The sequence below is a fragment of the Centropristis striata genome, chromosome 8 (genome assembly GCF_030273125.1).
Source record: "Centropristis striata isolate RG_2023a ecotype Rhode Island chromosome 8, C.striata_1.0, whole genome shotgun sequence".
NCBI lineage: Eukaryota > Metazoa > Chordata > Actinopteri > Perciformes > Serranidae > Centropristis > Centropristis striata.
The window spans coordinates 10,828,510-10,855,003 of NC_081524.1; the positions used below are offsets into that span (position 1 = coordinate 10,828,510).

At 39.8% G+C, this 26,494-nt stretch overlaps 4 protein-coding genes across 4 annotated transcripts; 3 read left to right on the top strand and 1 right to left on the bottom strand.

The window, feature by feature from the left end:
• Positions 1-53: 53 nt before the first annotated feature.
• On the top strand, positions 54-3,142 carry nat14 (N-acetyltransferase 14 (GCN5-related, putative)). Its single transcript, XM_059339371.1, has 4 exons — positions 54-253; positions 896-1,053; positions 1,152-1,457; positions 2,322-3,142. Exons 2-4 carry the CDS (start codon positions 973-975, stop codon positions 2,763-2,765), a joined length of 831 nt encoding a protein of 276 aa, XP_059195354.1. The 5' UTR covers positions 54-253; positions 896-972; the 3' UTR covers positions 2,766-3,142.
• Positions 3,143-6,150: 3,008 nt separating this feature from the next.
• On the top strand, positions 6,151-8,531 carry aicda (activation-induced cytidine deaminase). Its single transcript, XM_059339373.1, has 5 exons — positions 6,151-6,170; positions 7,479-7,644; positions 7,740-8,022; positions 8,135-8,250; positions 8,370-8,531. The coding sequence occupies exons 1-5, from the start codon at positions 6,151-6,153 to the stop codon at positions 8,418-8,420; spliced, it is 636 nt and encodes a 211-aa protein (XP_059195356.1). The 3' UTR covers positions 8,421-8,531.
• A 1,273-nt stretch (positions 8,532-9,804) lies between these two features.
• Positions 9,805-16,254, top strand: LOC131976362 (adaptin ear-binding coat-associated protein 1-like). The gene is made up of 7 exons (XM_059339372.1): positions 9,805-10,022; positions 11,686-11,786; positions 12,247-12,351; positions 12,580-12,661; positions 12,767-12,875; positions 13,072-13,219; positions 14,542-16,254. The coding sequence occupies exons 1-7, from the start codon at positions 9,922-9,924 to the stop codon at positions 14,646-14,648; spliced, it is 753 nt and encodes a 250-aa protein (XP_059195355.1). The 5' UTR covers positions 9,805-9,921; the 3' UTR covers positions 14,649-16,254.
• Positions 16,252-21,126, bottom strand: mfap5 (microfibril associated protein 5). The gene is made up of 7 exons (XM_059339374.1): positions 21,041-21,126; positions 20,007-20,082; positions 19,863-19,895; positions 19,700-19,732; positions 19,002-19,089; positions 16,867-16,940; positions 16,252-16,760 (listed from the first exon to the last, which is right to left on the bottom strand). The coding sequence occupies exons 2-7, from the start codon at positions 20,047-20,049 to the stop codon at positions 16,648-16,650; spliced, it is 384 nt and encodes a 127-aa protein (XP_059195357.1). The 5' UTR covers positions 20,050-20,082; positions 21,041-21,126; the 3' UTR covers positions 16,252-16,647.
• Between the last annotated feature and the right edge of the window lie 5,368 nt (positions 21,127-26,494).

Below are 26,494 nucleotides of genomic sequence, written 5' to 3' on the forward strand. Positions count from 1 at the left end.
GTGCTATTCACGTAGCGTTTACGCAGTGCGGATCTTGCGGACACAAATGGCGTAGATCGACACGCTGTTAACGTGCAACGGGACAGAAATCAGAGTACGTTTGTGTCGAGAATCCCTTCTTTTGCGCAAGGAACGACTGTATTGGTCATTCAATGTAACGTGCTAATCCTGCACGGGCTTCACAACAAACTGGAGGATACATGCAGAGTGTTTTTGTTATCTTCAGCTTGATTTGATCAGTGTGGCGGAGAAGGTAAGCGGAAGCGGGGTATAAAGCTGGAGCAGGGGGTCTAATATATTTGTCAGCTCTTCGTAATGACCATATAAGGATCTGCACAAGGTCTTTTCGCCTTTACCTTTCGCCGATCACCGTTAAACGTGCAGACGAAAGCTAGAATCGCGTGCATCAAACAACAACAGAGTGATGATGAATGCATGTAAGAAATCCTCCATAATCCCAATCTGTCTTTGTTTGGAGCCAGCGTGGGAGTGAGGTTACACTGCAACTACTGGCTCACTGTAGGTGAAGTCATTGCATTGCATAATTAGAACACTGTATATGTATTCACCCATTTTTAAACTAAAACCTGTCTGTCATAGTATATAACACAATGGGGTCTACAATTATCTGCGTTATGTAGCATTAAACACCCCAAAACTGCATTCTACTGTCACTTGTTTACAGATAGAAAAAAGAAGAGCTGGAAAATATACTTTTTTTTTTTGATTTATTGAACTATTATGACTTATTTCTATTTTATTAAATTTTCTACATTTATTTCTGTCTATTTTCTGTCTTGTTTTGTTACAGGCATATTTATTAACAAGCACATATATTACTGATATAAATGGCATTCTATTTCTGTCCATGTTCTCTTTAAATGTGTGTTTGTAGGCTTCCTGTGCATACTCTGTGGATGTGTGAGGCAACTGTGTTGCAGCAGTCCTGCTGTAGGAGAATAAAGCCTAAACATGGTGAGACTGGACCTGGATCAGGTGGTGATGAGGAGGATGAAAGAGGACGACATAGAGCTGGTCAAAGCCCTCATCAAGGTCTGTACGATATAAGTTTCACATTAGATGCTTTAGTCACTGAGATAATTTAGTTCTTATGAGGCTTGTGCTATTCTTTTTTTCTTGCATGTCACTAGGAGGGCTGTGAAGGCACAGAAAACCGTCTCATCCTCCACATCCTCACTCGTCCGCTCTGCCTTTTCATCCTTGCTGTTTTCTCCTCAATCCTCCGCTGCCTTGTTCATTCCTTCATCCTGGCCCTTGCTATTCCGGTCTTCTTGCTAATTATTTTTCTCAAGATCACCATGCCGCGGTCCACAGGGGTTCTGGGCAGCAGCCTCCCCTACTGGGACTATGTGGGCAGCAGCTACAGAGGGACGCAGGATGACACCTTGCACAATCCATACTGCAGGATCAGTGGCAAGACGCCGCTGAATAAAAAGGTTAGTCTGCTGTTTTTTTAAGTAATTTTCACTTAATTCAAGTGACCAAATGTTCGGATCAATCCGACTTTTTTTTTATTTGTACAGCACTTTTCATACAAGAGAAATGTAACACAAAGAGCTTCACATAAAAATTAAAAATAAAAATAATCATAAAACATTGAAACAAGCAAGCACCCTCCGCCCATCCCCAACGCTCCACCCCAACACCCACAGCCCAACCCCAACCCTCCACCCCTGACCCTCCATCTAACCCACCCACCCATCCCATTATAAACAAAACACAAGGAGGCAGGTTAGAAATGAATTAGATAAAATAAATCAAAATAAAGTAAGATAAAATAAAAACAAAAGATAATAATAATAATGAAAAGTAATAAAGCTAGATAAAAAAAGATGAAAATAAATAAATAATTAAAAAGTAAAGCATGATGAAATATATATATATATATAAATACACTAATAAATAATAGCAAATAAATAGAAGAGAAGATGTTGTAACGTTAAGATGCATGAGCAGAAACATATTTTAAAAATGGTTCAAGTAAAAGCCAAATTAAAAAGATAAGTCTTAAGTTTGCTCTTAAAAATATGAACAGTCTCTAATGCCTTCAGGTCTTCAGGGAGGCTGTTCCACAAACGTGAACCACAGTGAGAAAACGACACCTCACCACAGGTTTTAGTTTTAACTTTCGCTACTATAAAAAGGCCGCTCCCAGAAGACCTGAGGGTCCTTGAGGTTTCATAGGATAAAAGTAAATTAGATAAATAGGCTGGACTAAGACCATTAAGAGATTTATAAACCAGTAAAAGAATCTTAAAATCGAAATGGTGCAGCCAAATAATTGTATGTCTTTTATCCAGCCAAGGCGCAGAATCACACCCAAAGACAAAGATGTGTCAACAGAGAATGTCAGCCCAGAGAGGGAGCAGGAAGCAGGGCACGTCTGGGTGGCGGAGAGCGACGGTGACATCCTCGGCTGCATCTTCAGGGAAACCGAGAAGCGCCCGGGCATCAGGAGGATCTGCAGGCTAGTGACGGGCTGCTGGTACCGCAGGGAGGGTCTGGGCCGGCTGCTGGTCCAGAGTCTGGAGCAGAGAGAGAGGGAGGGTGGCGCACACAGAGTGTACGCACACGTCCCTTTCCCCTCCAAGCTGGGGGAGGCCTTCTTCAAGAAGCTGGGCTATCGGCTGGTAGGGGAGGGGACTGATGAAGAAGAAGATGATGAGGAGGAGATGAAGCTGGAGACTCCAGAGAGAGGCTTTCTGGGATACCCTCTCACTAAAGTGTTTTACAAAGACCTTTGAGTGAGCTGTGACGGACTCATAGAGAGAACAAAGTTGCTTTGGAATGGCTAAAGGTAAAGAAGCCATAACATAAATGCAAACTATGTATCTCTGCTGAAGGTGCAAGTGTCACTGCTGCAACATGTTTGGATATTTAAGTTTATAATTTATTGAACACTTGTGTTATTAATGCCTGTATTTATTTTCTCTATGTGTTGCTGTTTTCTTTAAGTACTTTTAGCTTTTCACCATATAAGGTACCATCTCTTCATGCTCACAAAACAAAGTGGTTGTTTGTTATTTTATAATTGAATAATAACAATCAAGGCACAGTCATGCTTTTTTCTCATCATTTGTAATAAAATAAAAATATTTATGCATAAAGTGTGTTTCCTAAAGACATGTCTGTGTGTTTCTTTTCTCAAAAACTTCCACACAGTAAGTGATGAGTGTGTTTTCACGTGTGAAACTGTACAGATGTGTAGGAGGATGCGAGCTTACTGTATAGGAAGTATGTGTGGTTTCTGTGAATCTGCAGAATTTTTGTGCTTTTATCTTTCTGCGCTCAGTCGCTGCAGTGGCTCAAAGTCACGTACAGTATGTGGGTACATGAGTCTGCAAAAACAGCTGCATTCCTTTTACTCAGCATTCTTCTTTTATTTTGCTTTTCTTTTATTTATTTTACTATGACAGTTCTGCAAATACTGGATTCATTAATGCTGATAATGGTAGTATGTGCTGGTTGCTAAATATACTTTTGTTCTGAAACATCTGATTATTGGGAACTAAATCAATGACCGTTTCAAACTTGACTCATTATTGTTTTATTCCTTCCTAGAGTTATTACCTAGTTATTACACACACACAAAAAGTAAGGCTTCACTTGGTGCTGTGGTAACATCAGTGCATTTAAAATTATATTAAATATTAATTGCAAACATAGTTTAATTTATGCAGTCCTAAAAATGTTAAAAAGCTTTAATCATAATCTATTTTGACATTAGTGTTCCAAAACTAATTTGCATTGCAGATTTAAACAGCACATTAAATAAAGTATATGCATAGTTATCCTGTCTCAAGAGTGTGTGTGGTCTGCAGGTGACTGGCAGTTTATGTGACTAAGTAGGGGAAATGCACACAGCCCCATTCTGAGGCTAACCTCCGGCCCTCACGCTCGCATTGCGCATCTACCTCCTGCTAACCTCAGGCGCTGTCAGTATAGCATCAATGTGCCACAGATAAACACCACAGGATGTTTGAACAGTGTTAATGTGTGTGGGAGGGAGGCATATCTCACCTGATGCGAGGACAAATATAGGCCTGTACTTTTCTGCAAACTCAATCATGCTAGGCTGTAGTGGAAAATCACTGTCCTTTAATTAACTTTGATGAAAAAGCTGAGACACCCAGTAACATAACAGTGTTGTTACATGCATGAGTAAGTGTGTGGTCGGGTCATTTCTACCTTGTGAAAGCTGTATTTTTTTACTTGTGCTACTTATTGGTCATCATCAGGTTGTTCCTTCATGACTGTCAAAGAGCAGACACCTGTTAGCTGGGCCTCTACCCGCCCTGATCTGTAGCTATTATTGTTGTCAGGAAACAGATGTGAGTTCACACACTGGAAAGAAAGTCTGTTTGTGACTGTGGTCATGTGTGTCTGCACGGTATGGCTGTGTGCGAGTGTTTGTGTGCGCGTGTGCAGGGTGTGGGCGCGTGGGTTTTGGAAAGTATGACTTGGCATTTCCTACACCCGGTTTCTGCCCCTGACTATGGGTTAAATGCACAGCCGTGTCTGGCCATACTGTACTACTCCACCACAAACACACACACATCAGAGGGGTGGTAGTGCACGTGAGCGTTCATGTGTGACTGTGAGATGACCTTGGTCAACTGTGGTCAAACCCAGAGAGCTGGGTGGGAAGTGGTTACATATAGCTTGGCATTTGATCAGCCTCTTGAAGTCAAGAAAAGACACATGCACAAGATCAAATGTGCAGAGACATTAGGCTTAGTGCACCGTCAGAGTAATGCAATATGATGTGAGGTCGCTCAGAGCATGCAGACACACATACACATGAATCACTCGCAAGTTTGGGGCACCACACAATCATAGGATAAATTAGATAAATTTGTTCCAGATGATGTATAACATATAGACTGTGTTAATGACATGCTCATACAGATGGCTCACACACACCAACACACATGCGCACATACACACACAGATGAGCTCCAAAAACAGCCACCCTGGGAAACGGTGAATTCCCCAAACCACAGAGTGCATGAGAGGGTGAGGGGAGTCATGGGAAAGCAGGATGCCTGCATGCAGTGGCACTGAGTGAGCAGACTGGGCCAGAGCTAAAACAGACAGAGCAAAGAAAAGACGAGAGCAAAATAATACACATCCTGATTTGGCAAGGATGGATGACAGCATCTGATGGTTCAAAGGCTTATGAGTGAGATTTATCCACACACTGTGGTCGGTCAGCTGGCCGGCCGCTCCAGCACACACGTAGGGTGAGGGAGGTCGATTACAGTTCTGCTCCCAGGCTGACACAGTCTGGGAAAACCCAGATCAGAGGACGAAGTAGGTGTCAGGACCTTCGAGGTCTGGGAACGCCTATGGCTCCACCAAATCTTGAGGCCCAGAGGAGGTGGGGGGGGGGACAAGCTAGGTGGAAAGGCTGAATAGCAGGAGTTGGTGGTGGTGATCCCACTGTGGATCAAGGTGAGAAGGTATCTGGACGTTTTTCCTTAATGATCTGGGAAAACTCAAGTGGAGAGGCTGGATGAGTCTCAAGTGTTTGGAAAGTTCCAGCCAGTTGGCTCTGTTTACTGACGTCTGTGAAAAACTCCAAAGGTTACAAATCACGTCAAACACTCCTCCTCTCATGTGTGGTCACTCAGATTATTTAGTAAAATCTGTGTTGTGTAATCTGCCTCTCCCATAAAATTTCCTTTATTGCCTTGTAACAAAAGAATGGTTTCACTTCAATCAGCATGTGAAGTAATGTTAAAATGTTCAAAACACATTAAAAAACCATGATGCCCTTAAAAACAATTAGGAAAATAAGTAATTTATTTATAGCTTTAATTGTTTCGCAGCAGGACAATACAAACCACCCGTCTCTTTTTGTATCACGCCCCCTGAAAATACTTTGAAAAATCTCTCTGTCCAACCAGAAGCTACCTCTGTTGTATGCAGGATGTTTATGATAAGAGCTATATGTTCTCAGTTCCCTTCCTTTAACCCCTCAACACACACACCCCCTCAACACACACACACACACAAACACACACACACACACACACACACACACACAAATACACTTTCACTCTTTGTCATTTACCTCCATTCATTGCCCACACCCGCCGAGTGACAAAGCAAAGCGCGCCTTTCGAAATGATTGCAAAGCTAGACAGGTGAGCAAAATGGATACATTCTATTTATATGATGTAAATAGGTCATTTATGTCATGCATATTTATACAACTTGCACATGCATACTTTTTTTAAAGTTCTTTTTTTTTTTCAATTGATTATATCAATATAAATACTTTAAATTCAGTGAAATTCAATTACTATGGCACTGTACTATCTTCGGCAATTATCGGTCGAGGTTTCAGTATTAGTGAGTTATGAATAGTTTGTCCTAGTTTCTCTAAAAGTTGTGAAACTGAGAGTGATGAGAAAAAGCAGTGAATGTTAGTCGTCTTGTGACTGTCCATCACTCACATTTGGTTAACCACAGGTTTTACATGAGTTAATTATACTAACTTATTACAGCTCAAACTTGAATTCTTGTGTGAGTCATCCGACTAATAAAACGTTAAAGGGGTGATTTAAATGAGTGTCTTAACGGAATTTGTCTCAGACTTTCTTACTGACTTCTACAGAGATTATCTGTCATTATATGTCAAAGATGATGGTTTACAGAACAGCAAGTCTTTTAAGAATGGTATTATTACTGATTAAATGTTGTTGAAAAAGGGTTTATATGAGTGGATCTACTCTTTTATACCAGTAGTTCTCACACTGGGGTCTAGGGAACAACAGGGGTCCCTGAAAATTTGCATCAATTTAAATTATCATGATTCATATTTCTTTCTTTTCTGCTTCATATTTCTAACAATATATTTTAATTTCTAAATCTATACTAGTTCACAGATTGTGTTTGAATCTGACAAATCAATAACTCTTAAAATATAAATCTGAAAATATTTTTGTTACATTTGTCTTGTGTTGTTCTTTCACATAACCAACACCATAGAAGTGTGACACCATATGATTCCAAAGATAAGATAAGACAAGATAAGATATGACTTTATCTATCCCGCTGTGGGGAAATTTAGTTGTCACAGCAGCTCAAGATACAGACACATAGATATAGAAGACAGAATAAGAATACAAAAAATAAGACATATACATACATTCTATACACATTCCACATTTCTGCTATTTGGCATGTATTATTAAAATATATTTTTTGTGTTTGTTTGTTTATTTTCCTGAAAGTTCTTTGAATTTTACAGATATTGCACATTGGAGGAAATATATTTTAGCATGTTAAATTGGTCAAATAAGTTGTTGCATGTAGTGGTATGAACATCAATCAAAGGACATACATGAGGTGGGCTCTGGTGTATTCTCTGTCTTGTATGGGCTCCTTGGTTGACTGTGCCCACTTGTCACTGGCTAATAAAAATGGCGCCTTTTCTCCGTGTGTCTTAGTGTGCTTTTGCCCCGAAAAAAGTTCATCTACCATTACAAGAACATGCGCTGGGCACGGGGCCGGCATGAGACTTACCTCTGCTTTGTAGTGAAGAGACGAGTGGGGCCGGACTCCTTATCCTTTGACTTTGGACACCTCCGCAATCGCAACGGCTGCCATGTAGAGGTAAGTAATGTGGGTAAAGAGGGGAGAGACAGGAAATTATTATTAAAAGTATAGTATAGTATTTTATTCCCGTTATTAAATCCTGTTCTCCATAGCTGCTGTTCCTGCGCTACATTGGAGCCTTGTGCCCTGGTTTGTGGGGGTGCGGAGGTGCTGGAGAGAAGAGGCTCAGCTACTCCATCACCTGGTTCTGCTCCTGGTCTCCCTGCGTCAACTGCTCCATCAGACTGTCTCAGTTCCTGAGCCAGACGCCCAACCTTCGCCTCAGGATCTTCGTCTCTCGCCTCTACTTCTGTGACATGGAAAACAGTCCTGAAAGAGACGGCCTAAGAATGCTGAAAAAAGCTGGCGTGCAGATCACAGTCATGAGTTACAAAGGTAAAGGTATACATTGGTGTATATGGGTAGAGACACACCTTTAGAGCCAAAAAGGCCATTGTTTTCCTTGGTTGATTTCTGGTTGTCAGCAACAATATTTTCCTCTCCTCAGACTTCTTCTATTGCTGGCAGACCTTTGTGGATCGTAAGCAGAGCAACTTCAAGGCCTGGGAGGAGATGCACCGAAACTCGGTTCGCCTTGCACGAAAACTCAACCGGATCCTCCAGGTAGAAGACTCACCACACTGCATGTTTTCCTTCACTTAACAGGAGCAAGTCAGATCAATTATAATGATGAAATGATGAAAAATTCCAAAAGTTATGTGTTTTCTCTCCTTTTCTCTCAGCCTTGTGAAACAGACGATTTAAGAGATGCCTTCAAGCTTCTTGGACTGTGAAAACTACATGTGACCTCTGCTGTTACCATTAGGTCTTTTTTAGTCTGTAGAGAAAATGTAATGTTGGTGCTGGTCCATTACTACAACTGCTAAACTGAGAATGACAAAAACTGAGAAAAAAAAGCTTACAAGTTGTGCCAAGGCTTAACATTAGGTAGCTGCTGCTTGCTTCTTGCTTTTATAGCAATACGGTGATGTGAAATACAAATAAACAATGAGACAGATGTTTTGTGTTGTTGATGTTATCTTGATGTATGCATTAACTACTCAGCTAACTGGTGATGTATCCAGCTAACTGTGAGTATAATTTTAGTTTTAAAGCAATCACAAGGAATCCTTTCAAATTCTGCAGTTCTCTCCATCCGTCACCTACATTTGCCTGGCTTCTATCACGGTCCCTTTTTCCTTTTTTGTTGTTCTTCTGACAATTCTTTTCTATTTTTTTCTTTGGTGATAAATATCAGCCATAACCACAAAATATAACATAAAAACTAAAATTCTCTTGAGCATCCCAGTTGCTCACTGGTAAAGCACATACCATTCAAATAAAAATGATTCTTTAAAAATAAATGAATAAATAAAATCATCTAATTGTTAAAGGAAAAGGAAAGCAATAGGCTCATCTGCATTAGTGTATAAATAAATGCAGTGGTGGAATGTAACTAAGTACATTTACTCAAGTACTGTACTTAAGAACAATTTTGAGGTACTTGTACTTTACTTGAGTATTCCCATTTTATGTAACTTTATACTTCTACTTCACTACATTTTAAGGCATATATATTGTACTTTTAACTCCACTGCATTTAGCTGCCAGTTTTAGTAACTTTTCAAATTATGATTTAACATAAAAAAGCATGATCAATTTAAAGTAATTAGACTTTTTTTTTTTTTTAATTAAACCTCATGAAAGTATATTAATTAGATAAATACATAAGTCGAGCCATTCTGCATAACAAGTACTTTACAAGTAATTTTGAATGCAGGACTTTTACTTGTAGTGGAGTAATTTCACAATGTGGTATTAGTACTGTTACATAAAAAAAGGGGTCTGAATACTTCTTCCACCACTGAATAAATGTATTGAAGTCCTGCCTAAAGTTGCTTAAAATTTTTCAAATAAAAAATATCCTAATCCTAATAAAAGGCAGCACATTTTGTTACCCTACCTGTCTGGTAAGCACTCACCTCTTTAAAACTCCATATTTCAGTGTTTTTACTGTACAGTCTCAGGGCCCAGGCCATTACTACTGATGTTAAGTCACTTGAGTGATTATCTTTGTAATGATCCACGGCCCAGGATGAGAAAACTGACCTTTGTGTGTAAAAATCGGAGGAATATCCCTTTAAGAGCATCACTGTATCAGTAGCAGTGAGGCTGGGTCACCAGTTCGTGCGCACATACACCGTGTATTACGGTCACGTAGCCGTTAACGCCGCACGGACATCGTCACCACCACCACCACCGCCGGCGGCGTGCACCGACTGAGTAAAAGTCAAGATGGCGACCGAGGGTCAGTCCGAGTACGAGTCGGTGCTCTGTGTCAAGCCTGAAGTCAACGTTTACCGTATCCCACCGAGAGCATCCAACCGGGCTATCAGGTGAGGTGGGTGGGGGTGTAGCGGCCTGACAGAGGGCTTTCTGTCCCAGCATCCGCGAGCTGCAGCCGTTAGGAGCCGTTGCCTGGCCGACCAGAGCTCATCCCTAATCACGCAGGCTCAAGTAACGTAACGGCGGGGTTTGTGCCGGTTGTTTTTGCGTCTATTTACAAGGTCATCACAGAAAATACGTTACTATCGGTTCCTCTGCGTCAGCCCTCTGAAAGGAGGCTGTGATGGATGAGCTAGCTACAGCCCTCTCCGTGTGTTTATATCGTCACACTGATAAAATAATCGCCTAAGTCATTTTTTTTCAAAATTGTTTTTTTTGCCTAAATCATCTCCTCATGACGCCGTCCACCTCTGGTAAAATCGCCTACATCCTCAGTTGATCAGATCATGTGATTTTACCCCTTTAAGATCATCACTTCTTTGATAATTTGCCACATTCATAGGCATCAGATAAGAACCCAGCAAAGAAGAGCTAGAGGGAGATTGTTTAGTTATCAGTTTAGTTTATCAGTGTTTTATTGTTGACACTTTACTATAAGGTGTCTACATAAGAGTGACACGAGTGTGTCATAAACATGACATGGGATGTGTCATGAACATTAATGACACTTTGAAGTTACATTAATGCTCATGATACTTGTCATGTCATGTTTCTGACAGGCTTGTTTGACTCTTATTTAGACACCTTCAAAATAAAGTGTTACCATATCTTGCTGAAGTCACAAAGGCATTTATTTCTCTTAAGTTATATCATTTACACACAGTGTTATTAATATGCCAATAGCCATCCTTTGTTACATCTTTTTTTGAGTGAAATGATCAATAAATGTCATATGTTACACTTTTGGTGAAGTTTTTTGTGTTTCCTGCAAAACTTGAAAAAAATGAGTAAGGCGATTATTTTAACAGGGTGACGAAATGCTGTGGTCCAGTGGCACATCAGAGGATAAACTGAGGACACATCAGAGGATAAACTGAGGACACATCAGAGGATAAACTGAGGACACATCAGAGGATACTTAGACCGCTTTAAAGTGATTTTATTGGCCAATTAGCGCGGTAATTACACTTTATTTTGCTCCGGAGCTTCTCATTTTGTTTGTCTGACCTTTTTTGTAGAAGGTAGCACAGCAGCATCCCTGGAGCTGTAAAGAAATAATGCTCAAGGACAGTTAACAAGATTGATAACAAGGGGCTTCAACATGGTAATCAGACTGGAAGACACACAGTGTTGTCCTGTCAGACATGTTTGCTTTTAAGTGACCATGCAGGAGGGCTGTTGTGTTGTTGTGGCAGTTGACATTCAATTGTTTACCCCATCTGTGTGGACATCACACCAACCAAACAGTAGCATAGGCCTGAGTCCCATGAGACAGATGATTGGTTAACCAGTGACCATATGTACAGTGAGTAAGGGTGATGATGTAACATTTGGGCCTTAGGTCTGATGCCTTAGTCACGTTCTTTTCACATAAAAAATAGCCACAAAAGAGCTAGAGTGTGTCTAGTGTTGGACGACTCATAACAACAGACACGTGCACCCAGAACTCAAATCTCCTTGCCTTTTCTCCTCCATGTCAACATCAGTCTCAATCACCACTTCACCTACATCACACTACATCCCCCTGACTGCCTGTGTTTGTTTGTGTCCCAGGGCTGCCGATTGGAAGCTGGATTCGCCCGACTGGACGGGACGTATGCGTGTCACGGCCCGGGGCAAAGTGGCCTATGTGAAATTGGAAGACAAAATCTCTGGTGAGAATGAAGCAGACAGAACAGTGCCGTTGTTTACTGGCACTGTCGCTGTTGTAAATCATTTCACTGTGTTCGTTCGCCATCCCCCTCTCTGTTACTCATCTATTCCAAGGTGACCCAGCCCACGTCTAAGCATGCAGTTTATTTTGAAGCAAACAGGCTGATAATGTATTTCTATCTGTGTTTCATTGCATTTAAAGTATTGGCATGCTTGTTGTCCTTTATTATACTTTATATTTCCCCATTTAATACACTTTGAATACTAGAAGTTAGATCCATTTGGCTGAGCATCAGCCAAACATTTCATTTCTGGCCCTATTTTAAATCTGAAGGTTTCCTAGTTGAGTTTTGGCTTAGGAAATGTGAAATATGTGTTTTTTTTGTGTCTTTTCACAATCCAAATTCCCACTGGACCATTTGCCAAATAAACAAGAACATATTTCTTTGTTCTAACCTACAGGGGAGCTGTTTGCCCAAGCACCAGTTGTCGAGTACCCCGGCATCACAGTGGAAACAGTTAGTGACTCAAGCCGTTACTTTGTGCTCCGCATCCAGGATGACAACGGTGGGTAAACTGTTTGTTGCTAAGCTATAAATATTTTGTAAATATGCTCATAATTTAAAACATGTTAGAATAGGATGCCTCAGAGCAGAGATACACAAATGAAACTGTTTAATTGTGCTGTGCAGATTATTGCGGGAAGGTTTAGTGTGTTCTTTTCTGTGTGTGCACTACTTAGCAAATGTCTTACTAAACCCTAACCCTTGTTTGTTGTGTTTATTCCACCTGCAGGTCGAAGTGCGTTCATAGGCATTGGGTTTGGAGATCGAGGTGATGCCTTTGACTTCAATGTTGCACTTCAGGACCACTTCAAGTATGTGTCACAAATCATAATTATTTAAGTAATGAATGTATTTATTCTAGTTTAATCAACTATTTTGTATCCTGTTGCCTCTTCTGCCCCGCTCATCTTCTCCAGGTGGGTGAAACAGGATGAGGAAATTAAGAAGCAGGCACAGGCTCCAGACACCACCCCTAAACTGGACCTGGGCTTCAAAGAAGGACAGACCATAACTCTCAATATTGGGGTAACCTTATTTTCACTCAGTGTAATGGCTATAAGGTTGAAACATTAATGAAACAGCACAGTTTCTTTGAGTTTAATGTTTGAACCACCACTATTTTAACATTTCTAACTATGTCCTTTGGTATGTTTTTATCTGCAGTCTCGACAATAAATCTGTGAACTTGTATAAACTAACACAGTATTTGTACTTTTTCCAGCAATCAAAAAAGAAGGACAGGTCTCGCCCACAGAGTACAGGTGGATTTGGGCTTCTTCCACCTCCCCCCGGGGGCAAGTTAGCCCCGCCTCCTTCGTCCAGATCTACCAATCATAACACACAGCCGTCTGCAGGAGGAAGTGACACTGGTAGGTCATTTTAAAAGTACAGTACGTAAAGCCTAATCAGGTAAATACACTCTGCCTGGTGATTTGTATCACATAATCTGTAAATAAATGCATCATGATGCACAGTATCAGTGGACACATATTGACAGTGCACACTTGCACTGAAGGATTAAATTGCAGCTCATTTTGCGGCGGCTGTCTGCAGTGCTTTTGCACAATACTGGACCAGTTTAAAAATGGTTGTCCCCATTAGTCACTTACACACAAAAACATTGGAAAATAGTTTTAAAAATTGGAGTTTCCCTTTAACTCATTATTAACTTAATAGTCGAATGATTTTTTTGGAAGTCTTAATAAACATTGAACATTATTACCCCTATAATCTGTTGTATCGCTGCTTGACTTCCATGTTAAACCTGCAGGTTGTTCTCTATCGATGCTATTGAATGTGGCCTCAGAAGTTATACAGAATGAGAGTTCATGTTTATGGTCAACATAAAGCAGAGGAAAGTTATTTCATTGATGAAAGCTGGGATTTTTCTTTGCCCCACTGGGGACTGTTGTCAAGCTGTTTCCAGTGGAGCACTTGTATCCACAGTCTTTACAATGAAAGTGGTGAGTGCAATGCTATGCAGACCGAGTAGCCAAAGCTATGACAGAGAGACTCCAGTTGTAAAATACTGGAATTTTCCTTTAAAAATATTGTTGCCCCCGCCCTCTCTGGCCCTCTGAAGTATAGATGTTTTTTCACTGATTCACACCGATTTATCTCACAAAACTAGAATTGTTTTCCACGCACTCCTAGTGGTGAATGGGATTTTGGTTGTTGTGCTTAAAGCTTTAATAAACACAATTTGTCTTTCCACGATGGGATATGTACAGATGATGACCAAAGAAAAAGGCAAGAAAACTATTAATGGGTTATCCAGTGTAAATGGGAGACATTGTGGAAAGACTTGTGATTTTGAGTTTCAAACAGAACCTTTCAGTGGTTACAGCAGCACAAATCAAATCCCATTCATCTCCAGAAGTTGTGGTGGCAGAAGTTTCAGAAGTCGATACCTCAAAACCTCAGTATGTAATACTGATACATCTGCATGGCTAGAATCGACTAAAACAAGTGGGAAAGTATTGTATCTTTATATGAACGTTACTTTTTCAGACTTCATAGTAGCTGAAATTACCTGAACAGTTTTTGTTGCTATTAGTGTATAAATTAATTTATTGAAATCCTGCCTAAAGTTTCTTAAAATCCTGAACTGATGAGAAACAAACCGCAACATCAGAAATCTGCTTTGTTACTTTTTCAGCAGTGCATTTATGTTTGTTTTTTTAACCACCAGGTTTTTTGCTCGACCTGGACACCAGTAACTCCAACTCAGAGGTTCCATCCAACTCCACCACCACAGCCAGCTCTGACCTGTGGGGAGACTTTGACTCCTCGAAGTGAGGAGGGATACATTGTGTTTTGCTCCCTTTTATCTCTCTGTAAATTTATGCAGCACTTTTTGCAGCTTTTGTTTTTTCCCCTGTTATGGGGTCCCGTATCTTTCCCTGCCAAGCAGGGTAACCCCCTGTACTAGTTAGTTTTATTTTAGTTCAGTCTCTTGTGGCTTTTAGCCAGAGACACCCAGTCCCCACAGTCCAGTCTTAATTATAAAGGTTTAGAACTATAGGCCATCACACTTCCCTCTGTCCTTCGGTATATCCACTCTAGCTCTCTAGTTTACATTTTGGATTCTGCTTTTGCCGTTTTTCTCCTCCTCTTAATGTGTTTTTTTTTGTTTGTTTATTTCTAATGTAGAGTATACATATGAGCAAGGGAGACATAATCAGAAACATCTTATGATGAAATCTAATGAAATATAATAATGAATGAATTTTCTGTACAGAGAATATTTATTTTAAATGTATATATTGTCGGTAGTTTGTAATTATTGTCATTGGTGTCGCCACCTGTTTGTTCTGTAGCTTAATTTATCTCAAAGTCCCGAGCAGTGGGACTGACTATATGCACTGACTGGCAGTCTAGTCTGTCTATGTAGTTAGCATAAAGTCTTCATTTAACACAGGGATTGTTCAAATCTTAGACTTAGGTTAAGGTGAAGTTTACCATACAATGATTTTACTTGAAAGATGCTGATTTTCAAACTAGTTGTGCGATCTAGCGCGCTCTAGTGGATCTGCAGTATCATTTTGAGAGGAGATTTTCAAATGGAGCTGCAGCTGTTGAACACGTATTTCACTGGGGATGGGTCTTTGGCACTGTGTGCATTGTTTGAACTATAGCAGTACAAAGAGTCAGGGATAGTAGGAATGTTTGATGCAAAAGGGTGTTAGCAAAAGAAAAGAGAGGCAACCAGTGCTTTTATCTTTGCCTCAAGGGGGAACGGAGATGATTTAGTCAATGTTATGTCATCTCTACTTAGCCCAGCTGTTAAAGCTGCGACTGGTGAGTCATTTAGGTCACGACCTCTCTCTTCCTCAATGAATAGGTCTGTGTTTCTGCACCGTCCCGTCTGTCTGGGGAGAGCTTCATCTCCTTAATTCCACATGAGAAGGTGTTCAGGTTGCAGACCTCAACCGCAGCATGTTGTACTGTACAAACAGAGTTTTAACTGTGAACTTCAATTCCATGTTAAGATGTGATGTTGTTAATGGTATTCTGATGCAGGCGAATGCAATGCGGGACCAACCTTGTCTGTATTTGCTGCAGTGTTTTATTTTTGTGATATTGTCGCGTACAGAGAAATGGATTATGTTGCACTGATATCACATGATGCACGTGTGTTGTGACAGAAGTGGTGTGATCATGGATGTTGATTGGAACACACAGTGTGAGTGTAAAGCCCTAGCTATGTTTGTCTGTGTTTGTTTACTGTTTAAATTATATGCATCTCTCCCAAATGTTACTTGTTATTCAAGCTGTATATGTATATGGAAATGTATATGCAAAGAAAAACATAAAGATATCACTCAGTGACCATTACTTTCATTTGTTGTTTTTTGTCTTGAGTGAAAAGAACAAATCAATAAACAAATAACTCATGAACAAATGTAGTTATATGTGTATTTGTTTGGATACAATAGTGCACATAATACTGAACTGTCGATGAGTACATAGAGTGGGTCTTTCTTTGTACAATGAAATGACTCAGTGCTGCTATAGGCCCATTACTACAGTACCTTAAATGGATCGTAAACCACGTAAGACATGATCTGTGTCCAAAAACACACAGATGAAATGAGCTTCAATATTCACACACAAAAGACTAATACATAAACATAGATATGACTCAGCACACTTGTGCGTAAAGAGAAAGGGACCCCCAGGCGATGAGTGTTGGATTTATGGTGTTATGGGCTGTTTTTATGACGACGTCCTTGGTTTGTGTCTCTAAGAGAGGCTCCATCCTCACAGGTGGTCACATCGCCATCAAGGGGCCCCATCAGGCCTTGTTTGCCCAGGTTTTTGGGTTGCTACGGCGATTGCGGCAGCGTTTCCTATAAGTTGACCTTTCAACGCGCCTGGGCCACCCGGACAACTCTCGGCAAAGTTCAGCTGCAATGTGCAAAAGACACAGATACATTTAATATTGCACAGGTAAATAATAAATGCATAACCGCATCTCCAACTTCACACTTGTTTTACCTGTAGAGTGTCTCACCTTTCAGATACTCATCCTGTTGGCACACTGTTCTCATGCAGATCTCATTGTTGATGACATAGACACGAGGAAGGCTGCAAAAATAAGAGAAAATATTAACATCATCTACATAAAAGAGCTGTAGTGATACAGTTTGACCTGATGTGACAACTTGCAACTACAGTAACCAGAGGTGGAATAACTTAGGACATTTACTCAAGTGCAGTACCGAAGTACAATTTTGAAATCCTAGGTACTGTATTGCCAGTTTTATGCAACTTTATACTTTTACTCCACTACATTTACCTGATAGATGTAGTTACTGTTAAATCAAATTGAAAATGAGGTCCACATGGATCATTCACAGCATTAAAGGTGCTATATATCAACCCGAAAAGGAAACTCAATTTGTTTTATGCATGTGCAAAGATGGTTGAGGTCAGGCATTGATCTCGAATGGTTTAATGCTGCCTTCCTGACAACTCAGAACTCGAAAACCTTCGACCTCCTACTAGAGAAAGTACAATGGAACGCCACTCAAACCTTTATAAATGGTAAACCATCAACCATAAAGTATATTTGTCTGTACTTTATACAAAATAATACATACTATTATATCAGAAAAACCTTTTCAGCATATGTATACAAGTACAAAAGTGTAGTAAAATAAAATGCCGTCTATATTAGCAAGTTGAAAATTTCATCTAGGAAATTCCAACCCCCGACTTTGACTGGAACGCATCAAAAGGAGCTGAGGAGCTATGGGGCAAATTGGGACAACCAACCAATCAGTTAGCTAATTGGCTAATTGCTGCTTCTTCGGTAGCGCTCTTTCGGCGGGACAACAATGTCTTTGAAGCAAAACACCCACCATCTGGTTGTACCATAGGTCGCCCTGGTGAGTGTGGGATAATCCCCATTAACACTTTTATCTCTGTCAGCGCCTTTGCCGTTGTTAGCATTGTTAGGATCGTTAGCGCAGTTAGCACTGCTAGCTGCCGCTGCAGCTCTATGTTTGTTTGAGGCGTTGGAGAATATCATAAATACTGACTGACCACTTTATTAAATTCACTTTTATAACCTAATGTGATGTAATACATCAATAAATTCTGCCTCTACAATAAAAAATAATGTCCAGCTTTGATTGGCGCTGTCAGAGAGTTATTAAATGAACTACGTGTATTTTCATTAAGAGGGTGTAATTTGCAATAGTTTTGAACTGGAATGTGTTATATTAAGAGTTTATAATATTTTGGCCACCCATTTAACATACATGGTAGTGCCAGAATATTAGAGCGACCTGTCAGTATAATACATCCCTGTACACCACCACCACCACCACCCACTGTGACCTCAATAATAAACATAAAGTAGATTTATTACCTTTCTGACAGTGTCAACAAACCTTAAAAACTACAGTGTTTGCAATTGCAGAATCAATTGCAGAGTTGATATATTGCATTGTATTACATTGAACTGGTGTACCTAATGAAGTGGCCGGTCTGTGTATACCACCTTTAAACAAAAAAAAGCTGCTTACAAATGTTCTAATGCAGTGCATCTATTCTTAAAACACTGAGGGACTATTCAGCTACGCAGTGAACACTTTTACGTGGGATACCTCAAGTCCATTTTTATCATGCTAAAATGGTTAGAATTAATGCCCCTCAAGTTATTTGTTGAATCAGCTTGTTATTATGAGGAAAAGAGTCTTGACATGAACACACGTCTTTCTGCAAAACAGTTTTGGTTTATTACACATGAGAGATTTCTGTATCTCTGTTTTTTTTCTGCTCCTCTCACTGTTTCAGCAACATTTAAATCCAAATCTGTTGACTGTTGAGGGCTGTTTGCTTAAGCTGACAGGGCTGCTGTCTATCAAATGTGATCAAGTCACTCTAGCATAGACCTTATGAGAAGTAAAAAACAACAACAACTAAGCATGTTAGGTTGTTTTTTCTGAACTTTGATGATTGGTCAAGAAAATGAAAATTTGAATTCAAGTTTTTTACTTCTCATGTTGTCACATTGTGGTGTCAACACCATCGCTTATTGTTGCAGCTTTAATTAATGTGTGTTCATGAGTGAATGAGTGGGACACAAAGACATTCATTGCCTAATTAGAACTGGTGTTATGTAAAAAAATTGCAGACCACCTGTAGATACAAAGAGCACCAATACATCTCTTGATGGGCCGGTGAACCGAGTACATCCTGGTGCAAGGATACATCTCCTCCCTACAGTCTGCAGAGACAGAAAGTAAAAGACATATTGAGATGGTACTATAAGCCATGTTTCTAAGCTGAAGCAAATTTTGAAGCAAATTTTTGAAATGTAACATGAAAGAAAATGAGAATTATGGGGGGTTTCCATCAACTCGTTTAGAGTGAATAAACAAAGCATAAACATACTTTCGTCAGAAGATGGCGTAATGTATTGCTGTAGGCTATCCATTAGTAAACAGAAGAAGTAGAGATTGCGCGATAGAGAAAAAACAACTAAAAGTGGTTGCTAATCAGACAACTCTTCAGGAATTGGATTCAATTGGGCAACTTAGAATTGTCCTTTTATGTCAGCTCGTCTTGACTGGCAGAGCAGAAACAGCTGTTCAATGTTCGCTACGTCAAAACTTATTTGCAAAAAACGTTTCCATCCCCCGTTTAGCGCAATAACTAGTTTTGGAAAAGACAAAAACCACCCCAAGCAAGCATAATTTTTATGAGTATTTCTGAAAGTTTTATCCAATTTTGGAGTTTCCTTCAAGCATTTCATATTGATGGCACAGGAAACTTTGTGCCAGCAGTTCACATAGCTTCATGAGAGGCAGTTCATTTTCCGATCAGCTGTCACTCACTGTCTGGCAAGACTGCAGGTGCCGGAGTGCTCTCTAGAAACAAGGAGAGAAAACACAATCAGGTTGGGGAAAACATCCCAGCAGTGACTCACAGACGGACAGATGTCATGCAACATAACCCGTCCGGATCTGAAAGTGTGACTTGTGAGGAGAAGAGCATTACCAGCCTGCTGGGCTTGGGCTACAGCTGTGAGCGCTGTGGAACAGAAACCACATGAGGGGAGTGTTTCGCAGCATAAAAACAAACACACAGCGACTCAACCGTAATTAAACAAGATGATTTGTGTGTTCTGTTTGGCAGCATTACCCTGGAAACTGCAGAGGAGCAGGACCACTGGAAGGCTGCCCATTCCTTCAACTTGTAAGAGGGTGAGCTTTACGAGCTGGAGGAAACCAAAGAGGAAAAGAGTCAGGATGATTTCACAGAGTGGAACTGTTCAATATCCTCACTCGACATTTTTGTTGCTGTTTATGTTTCCTTTAATCTCCGTGCATATAAATGCTCCCAGGTCACTGTAATGTTTTCCCTGAGGTTTTGCTCCAGCTAAAATCACACAGAGCAGTGCCATGTTTTGGATAAGTTGTCATCGTTATAGAGGAATTCATGATGTCATTTAGCTGTGGAATAATCTGTCCTGCACTTTATTTGCGTGGACTTTTGGCTGCTTGTAAACAACCACATAAAGTAGCAGAGGAGCAACTGAAAGAAAAAGCTTTAAATGATACTTTAAAATACTTTCTACCTCTAAAACAATGTATTTTCCCCCTTTCCCTCACTCTTTTTCTTGCTGTTTCTCCTTCCCTCTCCCGCCCTGCATCATTCCTCTTGTGATGTGTCAGTGCAACTTTGCAGTCCAAGACGTGAGTTCTCTCCAAAGAATGTGTTTTTTTGTGCCCTATTTGAGCGCCCCTCCGCCCCTCCTCTGGTACAGTCGCACATTCTTTTCCAGCTTTCTTTTCATAGGACATATTGCTGCTTTCCAACTGTACGATCATCACAAAGCCCCTCTGAGCATTGACAGTTTTGTCTCAAGTTAATCCCAGAGTCACACATTTGCAATTACTGAATTGAAAATTCTGCCTTGTCCTGGTTTAACTCAGTGCATGCCCCTGTTGATCTGTTTCACTGCCTGGACCCAATGAACTCTGCATGCAACCACACATTACAATACTGTAAAAATTCTGAAGTGAATCAGTTAATCAGTCGAGCGTTCACTCTTACGTTTCACAGCTAATCAACAGGAAATATCTTTCTCTAAATATCTTTGGATGCGAGATGCATATTTCCTACAATATGACCTAAAATCAGGTGAAAAATAAGCGCAATTAGCTCATACTCACAACTTTTGCTGTCGTCCAGAACTGCTTTACTTTTATGAATCTTTTGTCTTCTCTTCTTTCTCCTCCTTCCCTCTTCTCCTCCCTCCTCCTCCTCCTCCCCCTGTCCTCCAAACCATCACAGTTTCCCTGTTTTTTACTTTTTTTCTCCTGCCCCAATCTGGTAAAAATGTGGCATGCAGCTCCAGTCTGATTAGTTTTTCCTCTTGGTTCACACACACACCTTTTTGTTGGTCATCTTGTGACATTTTATTACACAGATATACAACTCTAGTGTCCCATAACTTTTTGTCTCAGTGTCTCATCATTGCACAAATCAAAAGCAGTCAGACGCCACAAAAAGTAGCACTGTTACTCCTTGTTTTTTCTCTTATGTAGAGTGCTTTTTATCAATCGATTTTTTTGGTGTGAGTTGCCAAGTGTTAGAGATATTATAACTATTTTAATTCTTGTAGAGTTCTTAAATTAATCTGCTCACAAAAATTGCTGTTGAGTTTTTACATGTTATTTTATGTTTATTTATTTTTGTGGGCGCTTTGCAAAGCACAAACAAAGTAATGTAATTATATTTAAGGGAAGGCAGATGACTCTACGGCTGATCTATCTATCTAATACTCGGCAACTCCCACTAAAACAATCTAGATTGATAAATAGCACTCTAGGAAAGAGAAAAAAATATATATTTTTTAATTTGGCGGTGATCTGTCCTTTTAAATAGGTTACATAAAAATGTCCAAAAGCACATAAGTGACAGAAGACTTTTTAAAATACCCCTTTTTTTGTAAACCCATATAACTAACTTTATGTCTTAAGTTTTTCTGGAATCTTCTTGGATGTGTTGTCATTTTATTGGAGTAAATGAAACAAATGGATCAGCAGAAAGACACAAATAACCAAGAGGCATCCAACAACATTAGGCCTCTATTCTTATTTGACTTTTGCATTACATGATTTAACCAGCAGGTGGAGCAGTGCACCTAAAATCCAGTCTTTGGCCTCCTAACACAGGGGTCAGTCAGCAAAAGTTACTGAATTGACAGAACAGTTAATGCTGTTAAGTGAGCCCAGGCCTGGAAGATTAGTGATCCTAACCCAGGATGTCTCTGCTGTAAATAATCAGCGACAGTCCCGACAGTGTTTTAAGCACATGTTTCACCTCCGCACAGCCTTTAAACTCTCCATGGCAACGATAAATTGTTTACTGCTTACTAATTGCTGTAATGATTTGTCAATTGATAGAAAAATCCTAAAAACATTCATTGATGAATTGTTTAAATAATTTATTAAGCAAAAAACATCAGATATTCTGCTTTACATCACTGTAAACTGAATATATTTGATTTTTTGGATTGTGGATGGAAATATTATTATTATTATTATTATTATTATTATTATTAATAATAATAATTATAATAATAATAATATTCAGATACATTTGATGAGGTCACCTTGAGCTCCAGGAAGCTGTAATGGATATGCCTTTCCGACATTTTGTTTAGCAAATTAGTAACCGATTAATGTAATCAAGTTTAATTTATTGGCATAGGGATAAATACATCTTTTTTTTATTTTGAGGATTCACACCTTCGAGGGATGTGTTTAACACACCAGTTAAAGAAGATGTAATGTGTTTGAAAGGGCTGTGTCTGCTATGAACTGTGATTTTTTTTGTCTTGTTATTTATACTTATTTATACTTACTTATTTGTTCCTCTATGTGGTTTTGGAAATATCATGCGTTAACAGGTGAGCCATTCAATAAGGATTGTAAATTGTAGTTAAAAACTTTACAATTGTACATTTTTCTACAAAAATATTACCCTTTTTTTACCCCTTTTTTCCTCAAGCATCATCATTTAGATCCCACGAAAGTTTGTGATCCATGATAAGATGCCCAAGGTACTTAGCTACTCATCTGCTCACCTTTGTTGTCTTTTGAGATTATTTCTAGTGTCTAGTTTCATTTTGCAAGTAGCCGTGCCACATCTATTTCTAGACGGGGCACAGTTACTTGCAAAACGACCACTTGGACCAGCAGTAGTAACTGATAGGTATTAAATCTCGCACAATTCCTCAATTAACTTCTACCACTGAAATATAAGGGATTTAAATACATTTTGCTGACAGTTTACATTTGCATGTGAGTGTATAATTATGTATTTGTCATCTCTGACTCACAGTTACTTATTATCAGTTTACATAAGCTTAAGTGCATATTCATACTTTATTTCCCAAGTGGATATCAGTGCAAAGGTGAAAGTGAGTATCAAGGCCAGGGTTGTTGACCCTTTGTCTCAGAGGCTCTTTGTGTTGAAAAGATGCTCTTCATTGGGACCATTATAGCCGCATTGGGAGGGAAACTTGACTCTGCATGGACTTGGCTAATATAAATGTTGCTTCGCATTCCCCTGAAGTCACAACTCTCACTGGCTCTCACCCTACAGTAGGCCCAGTCAATTCAATAGGAGACACTCATCATATCCCCTTGACATATCGGGGCTACAGGGACTCCAGGGAGTGAGCCTCTGGGGTGGCTCTAACAAGGTCGGCCGGGCGAAGCCGATGACAGCTTGACAGATGGAGGCCCTGTAAGCAAAAGAGAAGAGAAGAGCAGCCAAGAGGGACGATCAATCCTGTGAACACATCAACCCGCCACTCTAGCCCACACTGCTCTGGCGTGAGCAGAGAGAGAATGAACGAGAGAAAAGGAGGAGTAAAGTAAACAGGTGGTGGGGGATCCAGAAAGCAAAGCAGAATGGTTGAGGAAAGCATGCCAGATAGTAAACACATGATAATCTCTCCACTTGTTTATTAGTTAGAAGGCATTGCAAGAGGCATGCCAGCTCTGCAATCCTCTCCCACCGACCTTCTTTTCACCCCAACACTCCTACCTCAATCTACTTCTGTTTCTGTCTCACTGGTAGCTGAACTGCACACACACACACACACACTGCAACAAATGAACTGTCGAATTAAGTTGCAATCCTCAATAAATTTTCACTAATGACACTAAAAACTCGATCCAGTGTTGCTCATCAGTGCTTCTCACTTTGCAGAAGTGATAATTTGAGGCGCCTCTCATGAATCCATCACTCTTGATCCTGTTTAAGCAATTAAAGTGGTTGAACCTGAACAAGTGGCCAGGTGACAGAGAGTTGGGAGTGTAAGGGGAAAATAAGGCCACGATGACCCGCATGTTTTGCTTCACTTCGGGGATTCATTTCAGCCGTTCGCCATATGAACTCTTTATTTTGTGCACGCTGCCCATCCATCCTGCTCTTATATCGGTGTCTGCTTTTGCAGCTGTAACTTTCGTGACATGTGGCGATATCTGTCTTAAATATCTGTTACACCTAACCTCATTTTCCAGCTGGTTGTCTCCACATCCTAATCCATGTGACCTATCGTAGTCTGTGTTGTGTGTTACAACACACATTTTCAATCTGTTTTTCAGACAAGTGCCACTCTTACGAGATCCAGGATGTACCATGTAACCCCTCCATGTGAATTCATGAGGACAATGTGATGTAACCCTTTTTTTTTTTTACACTTAAAGTCTTAGTCTGTGAAAAAACAACACAAGATAAAAGTATTGGAATGTATTTTCAAAGTATTGAAAAACTTGCTGCAATTTTTGTTCTACGTGGTTCAAAATATAACATTTTCCCCAACTTATTGCATTCTGCCTCTGATCCTGAGCCTGTCATCATCCTCTTTGCTTAAAAGTGGAAGCTTGCGCATAACTTTGTTGCTTTATATTGAAGCTGTGTTTCAGATAAATTCGAATGCGAGAGCTCATTGTTGTGATTGTGATTATTTTATTATATGTGTGTTCAGGTCATTTCAGCATGATTAAACATGCCGCCTTTAATATGGCTATGAAAAAGCTTATTGCATTTTTTTTTTTTTTGAAGGTGTGGGTGTGTATATATATATATATATATATATATATATATATATATACAGTATATATACACAATTTATTAGATCAGAATGTAATCCATAACCATTTAAGATTTTAAAAAATGAAACAGTGTATCTTGAACTAAGAAGACTTTTGTAAAAAAAAGAAAGAAAAAAAAAATATATATATATACACACACATATATATATATATATAAATATATATATATATATATATACATACATATATATACATATATGTAAAATTGAAAATCTGTTAAGCAGTTTGATTTCCAGACTTTTTCGGCTGGGGCTGACTTCTGCAGGATTGGCATGAAGTATGTACATGCGTGCATACATACAAACACACACACACATGTCGAAATAATTTCAATTTACTATTTCTGTCTACTAACATTTACTTTAATTACTACCATCACAGTATATTACAGTTGCTTATATTCCTGTGTTGATAATTGTACCTATATACAAATAGACCAATCACAATACAATTGCGGCACCATTAAAATGTTGTAAACAGCTTCTCTCCCTTATTCTTTAAGTCCTTAATTACAAAATTCTAAGAAATAAGCCTAAGGCCCTGCCTCTGACCAGGCAGGAAACCAATCATAGTTCATCATACTGGCGTGGCACCTGGGGGCCCAATCAGATATGAGGGGTGGCCACTCCCTGGACACACCCCTGCTGCATGATTAAAAATCTAATCAGTAAAATCTGAGATTCAATTTATTTGAGAACATGATACCGACACAAGGAGACTTACTGTTTATGATTTAGTGATGAAGACGCTTTATTGGAAAATGTGACACCATGCCATCATGAAGTTTAAACTTTTGTGCCAAAGCGAGCTTCATTTGATACCGGCAGCATGAAATCTGAATTTTGTTGACATCACAAATCTAAATCCAATGATCTCGGGTTTCGTCTTCACAAATGCTTAAAGGTCTTTTCGTGACTTGGAAGTACATGCATGACTTAAAAGTAAAACGAGCCGCATCTCCCTGACATAACACTCGGATTTTAGAGAGGATGGCTGTCCTTGTTTCTCCTGTTTTCATCACGCCTGCTCTGTCCTCATGGACCTCCAGCAGATTTGCACCTCGATCAGCATCTTTGCGTTGGCACTCCATTGTCTCTGTGGTCTGCACCATGTGTTTCCATTTGTCAGGCTGTGGTCCTCCATTAACCCCCATCTGAGTGTCACATGAGCTTTGTGTCCTCTGTCTCCTGGAAAACAGAGCATCCCAAACAAGCGTTGCTAAAGGAGATGCTAAGTCTATTAATGTAAACATACTGTACTATGGGACACGGATAAAGAAGATTGGCTGTTGGTTTTTGTCCCGGTGACCTGAGGATTGGAGGGAGTGGATGAAAGGGAGACAGCCATTGCACAATGTTGCACAATGTAGATGTGATCACAGAAGCAAAGATGAAAGGGAAACACAAGGCCCAAGTGGCATGAGACGAGCAACGCAAGGGGAAAATAATCAGCGAGATAAAAAGAGAACAGAGACGAGGGAGTTAAGAAGCAAGA

Excerpts from the sequence above, each read along its gene's own strand:
- LOC131976362 (XM_059339372.1), top strand. The coding sequence starts at position 9,922 with ATGGCGACCGAGGGTCAGTCCGAGTACGAGTCGGTGCTCTGTGTCAAG. Across the intron at positions 10,023-11,685 it reads GCATCCAACCGGGCTATCAG|GGCTGCCGATTGGAAGCTGG; the intron begins GTGAGGTGGGTG and ends TTTGTGTCCCAG. Across the intron at positions 12,662-12,766 it reads GCACTTCAGGACCACTTCAA|GTGGGTGAAACAGGATGAGG; the intron begins GTATGTGTCACA and ends CATCTTCTCCAG.
- nat14 (XM_059339371.1), top strand. The coding sequence starts at position 973 with ATGGTGAGACTGGACCTGGATCAGGTGGTGATGAGGAGGATGAAAGAG. Across the intron at positions 1,054-1,151 it reads TGGTCAAAGCCCTCATCAAG|GAGGGCTGTGAAGGCACAGA; the intron begins GTCTGTACGATA and ends GCATGTCACTAG. Across the intron at positions 1,458-2,321 it reads AGACGCCGCTGAATAAAAAG|CCAAGGCGCAGAATCACACC; the intron begins GTTAGTCTGCTG and ends TCTTTTATCCAG.
- mfap5 (XM_059339374.1), bottom strand. The coding sequence starts at position 20,049 with ATGGGCAGCCTTCCAGTGGTCCTGCTCCTCTGCAGTTTCCAGG. Across the intron at positions 19,896-20,006 it reads GCTCCTCTGCAGTTTCCAGG|CGCTCACAGCTGTAGCCCAA; the intron begins GTAATGCTGCCA and ends TCTGTTCCACAG. Across the intron at positions 16,941-19,001 it reads GGTGCTCTTTGTATCTACAG|CCTTCCTCGTGTCTATGTCA; the intron begins GTGGTCTGCAAT and ends TTATTTTTGCAG.
- aicda (XM_059339373.1), top strand. The coding sequence starts at position 6,151 with ATGATTGCAAAGCTAGACAG. Across the intron at positions 8,023-8,134 it reads CACAGTCATGAGTTACAAAG|ACTTCTTCTATTGCTGGCAG; the intron begins GTAAAGGTATAC and ends TCCTCTCCTCAG. Across the intron at positions 8,251-8,369 it reads AACTCAACCGGATCCTCCAG|CCTTGTGAAACAGACGATTT; the intron begins GTAGAAGACTCA and ends CTTTTCTCTCAG.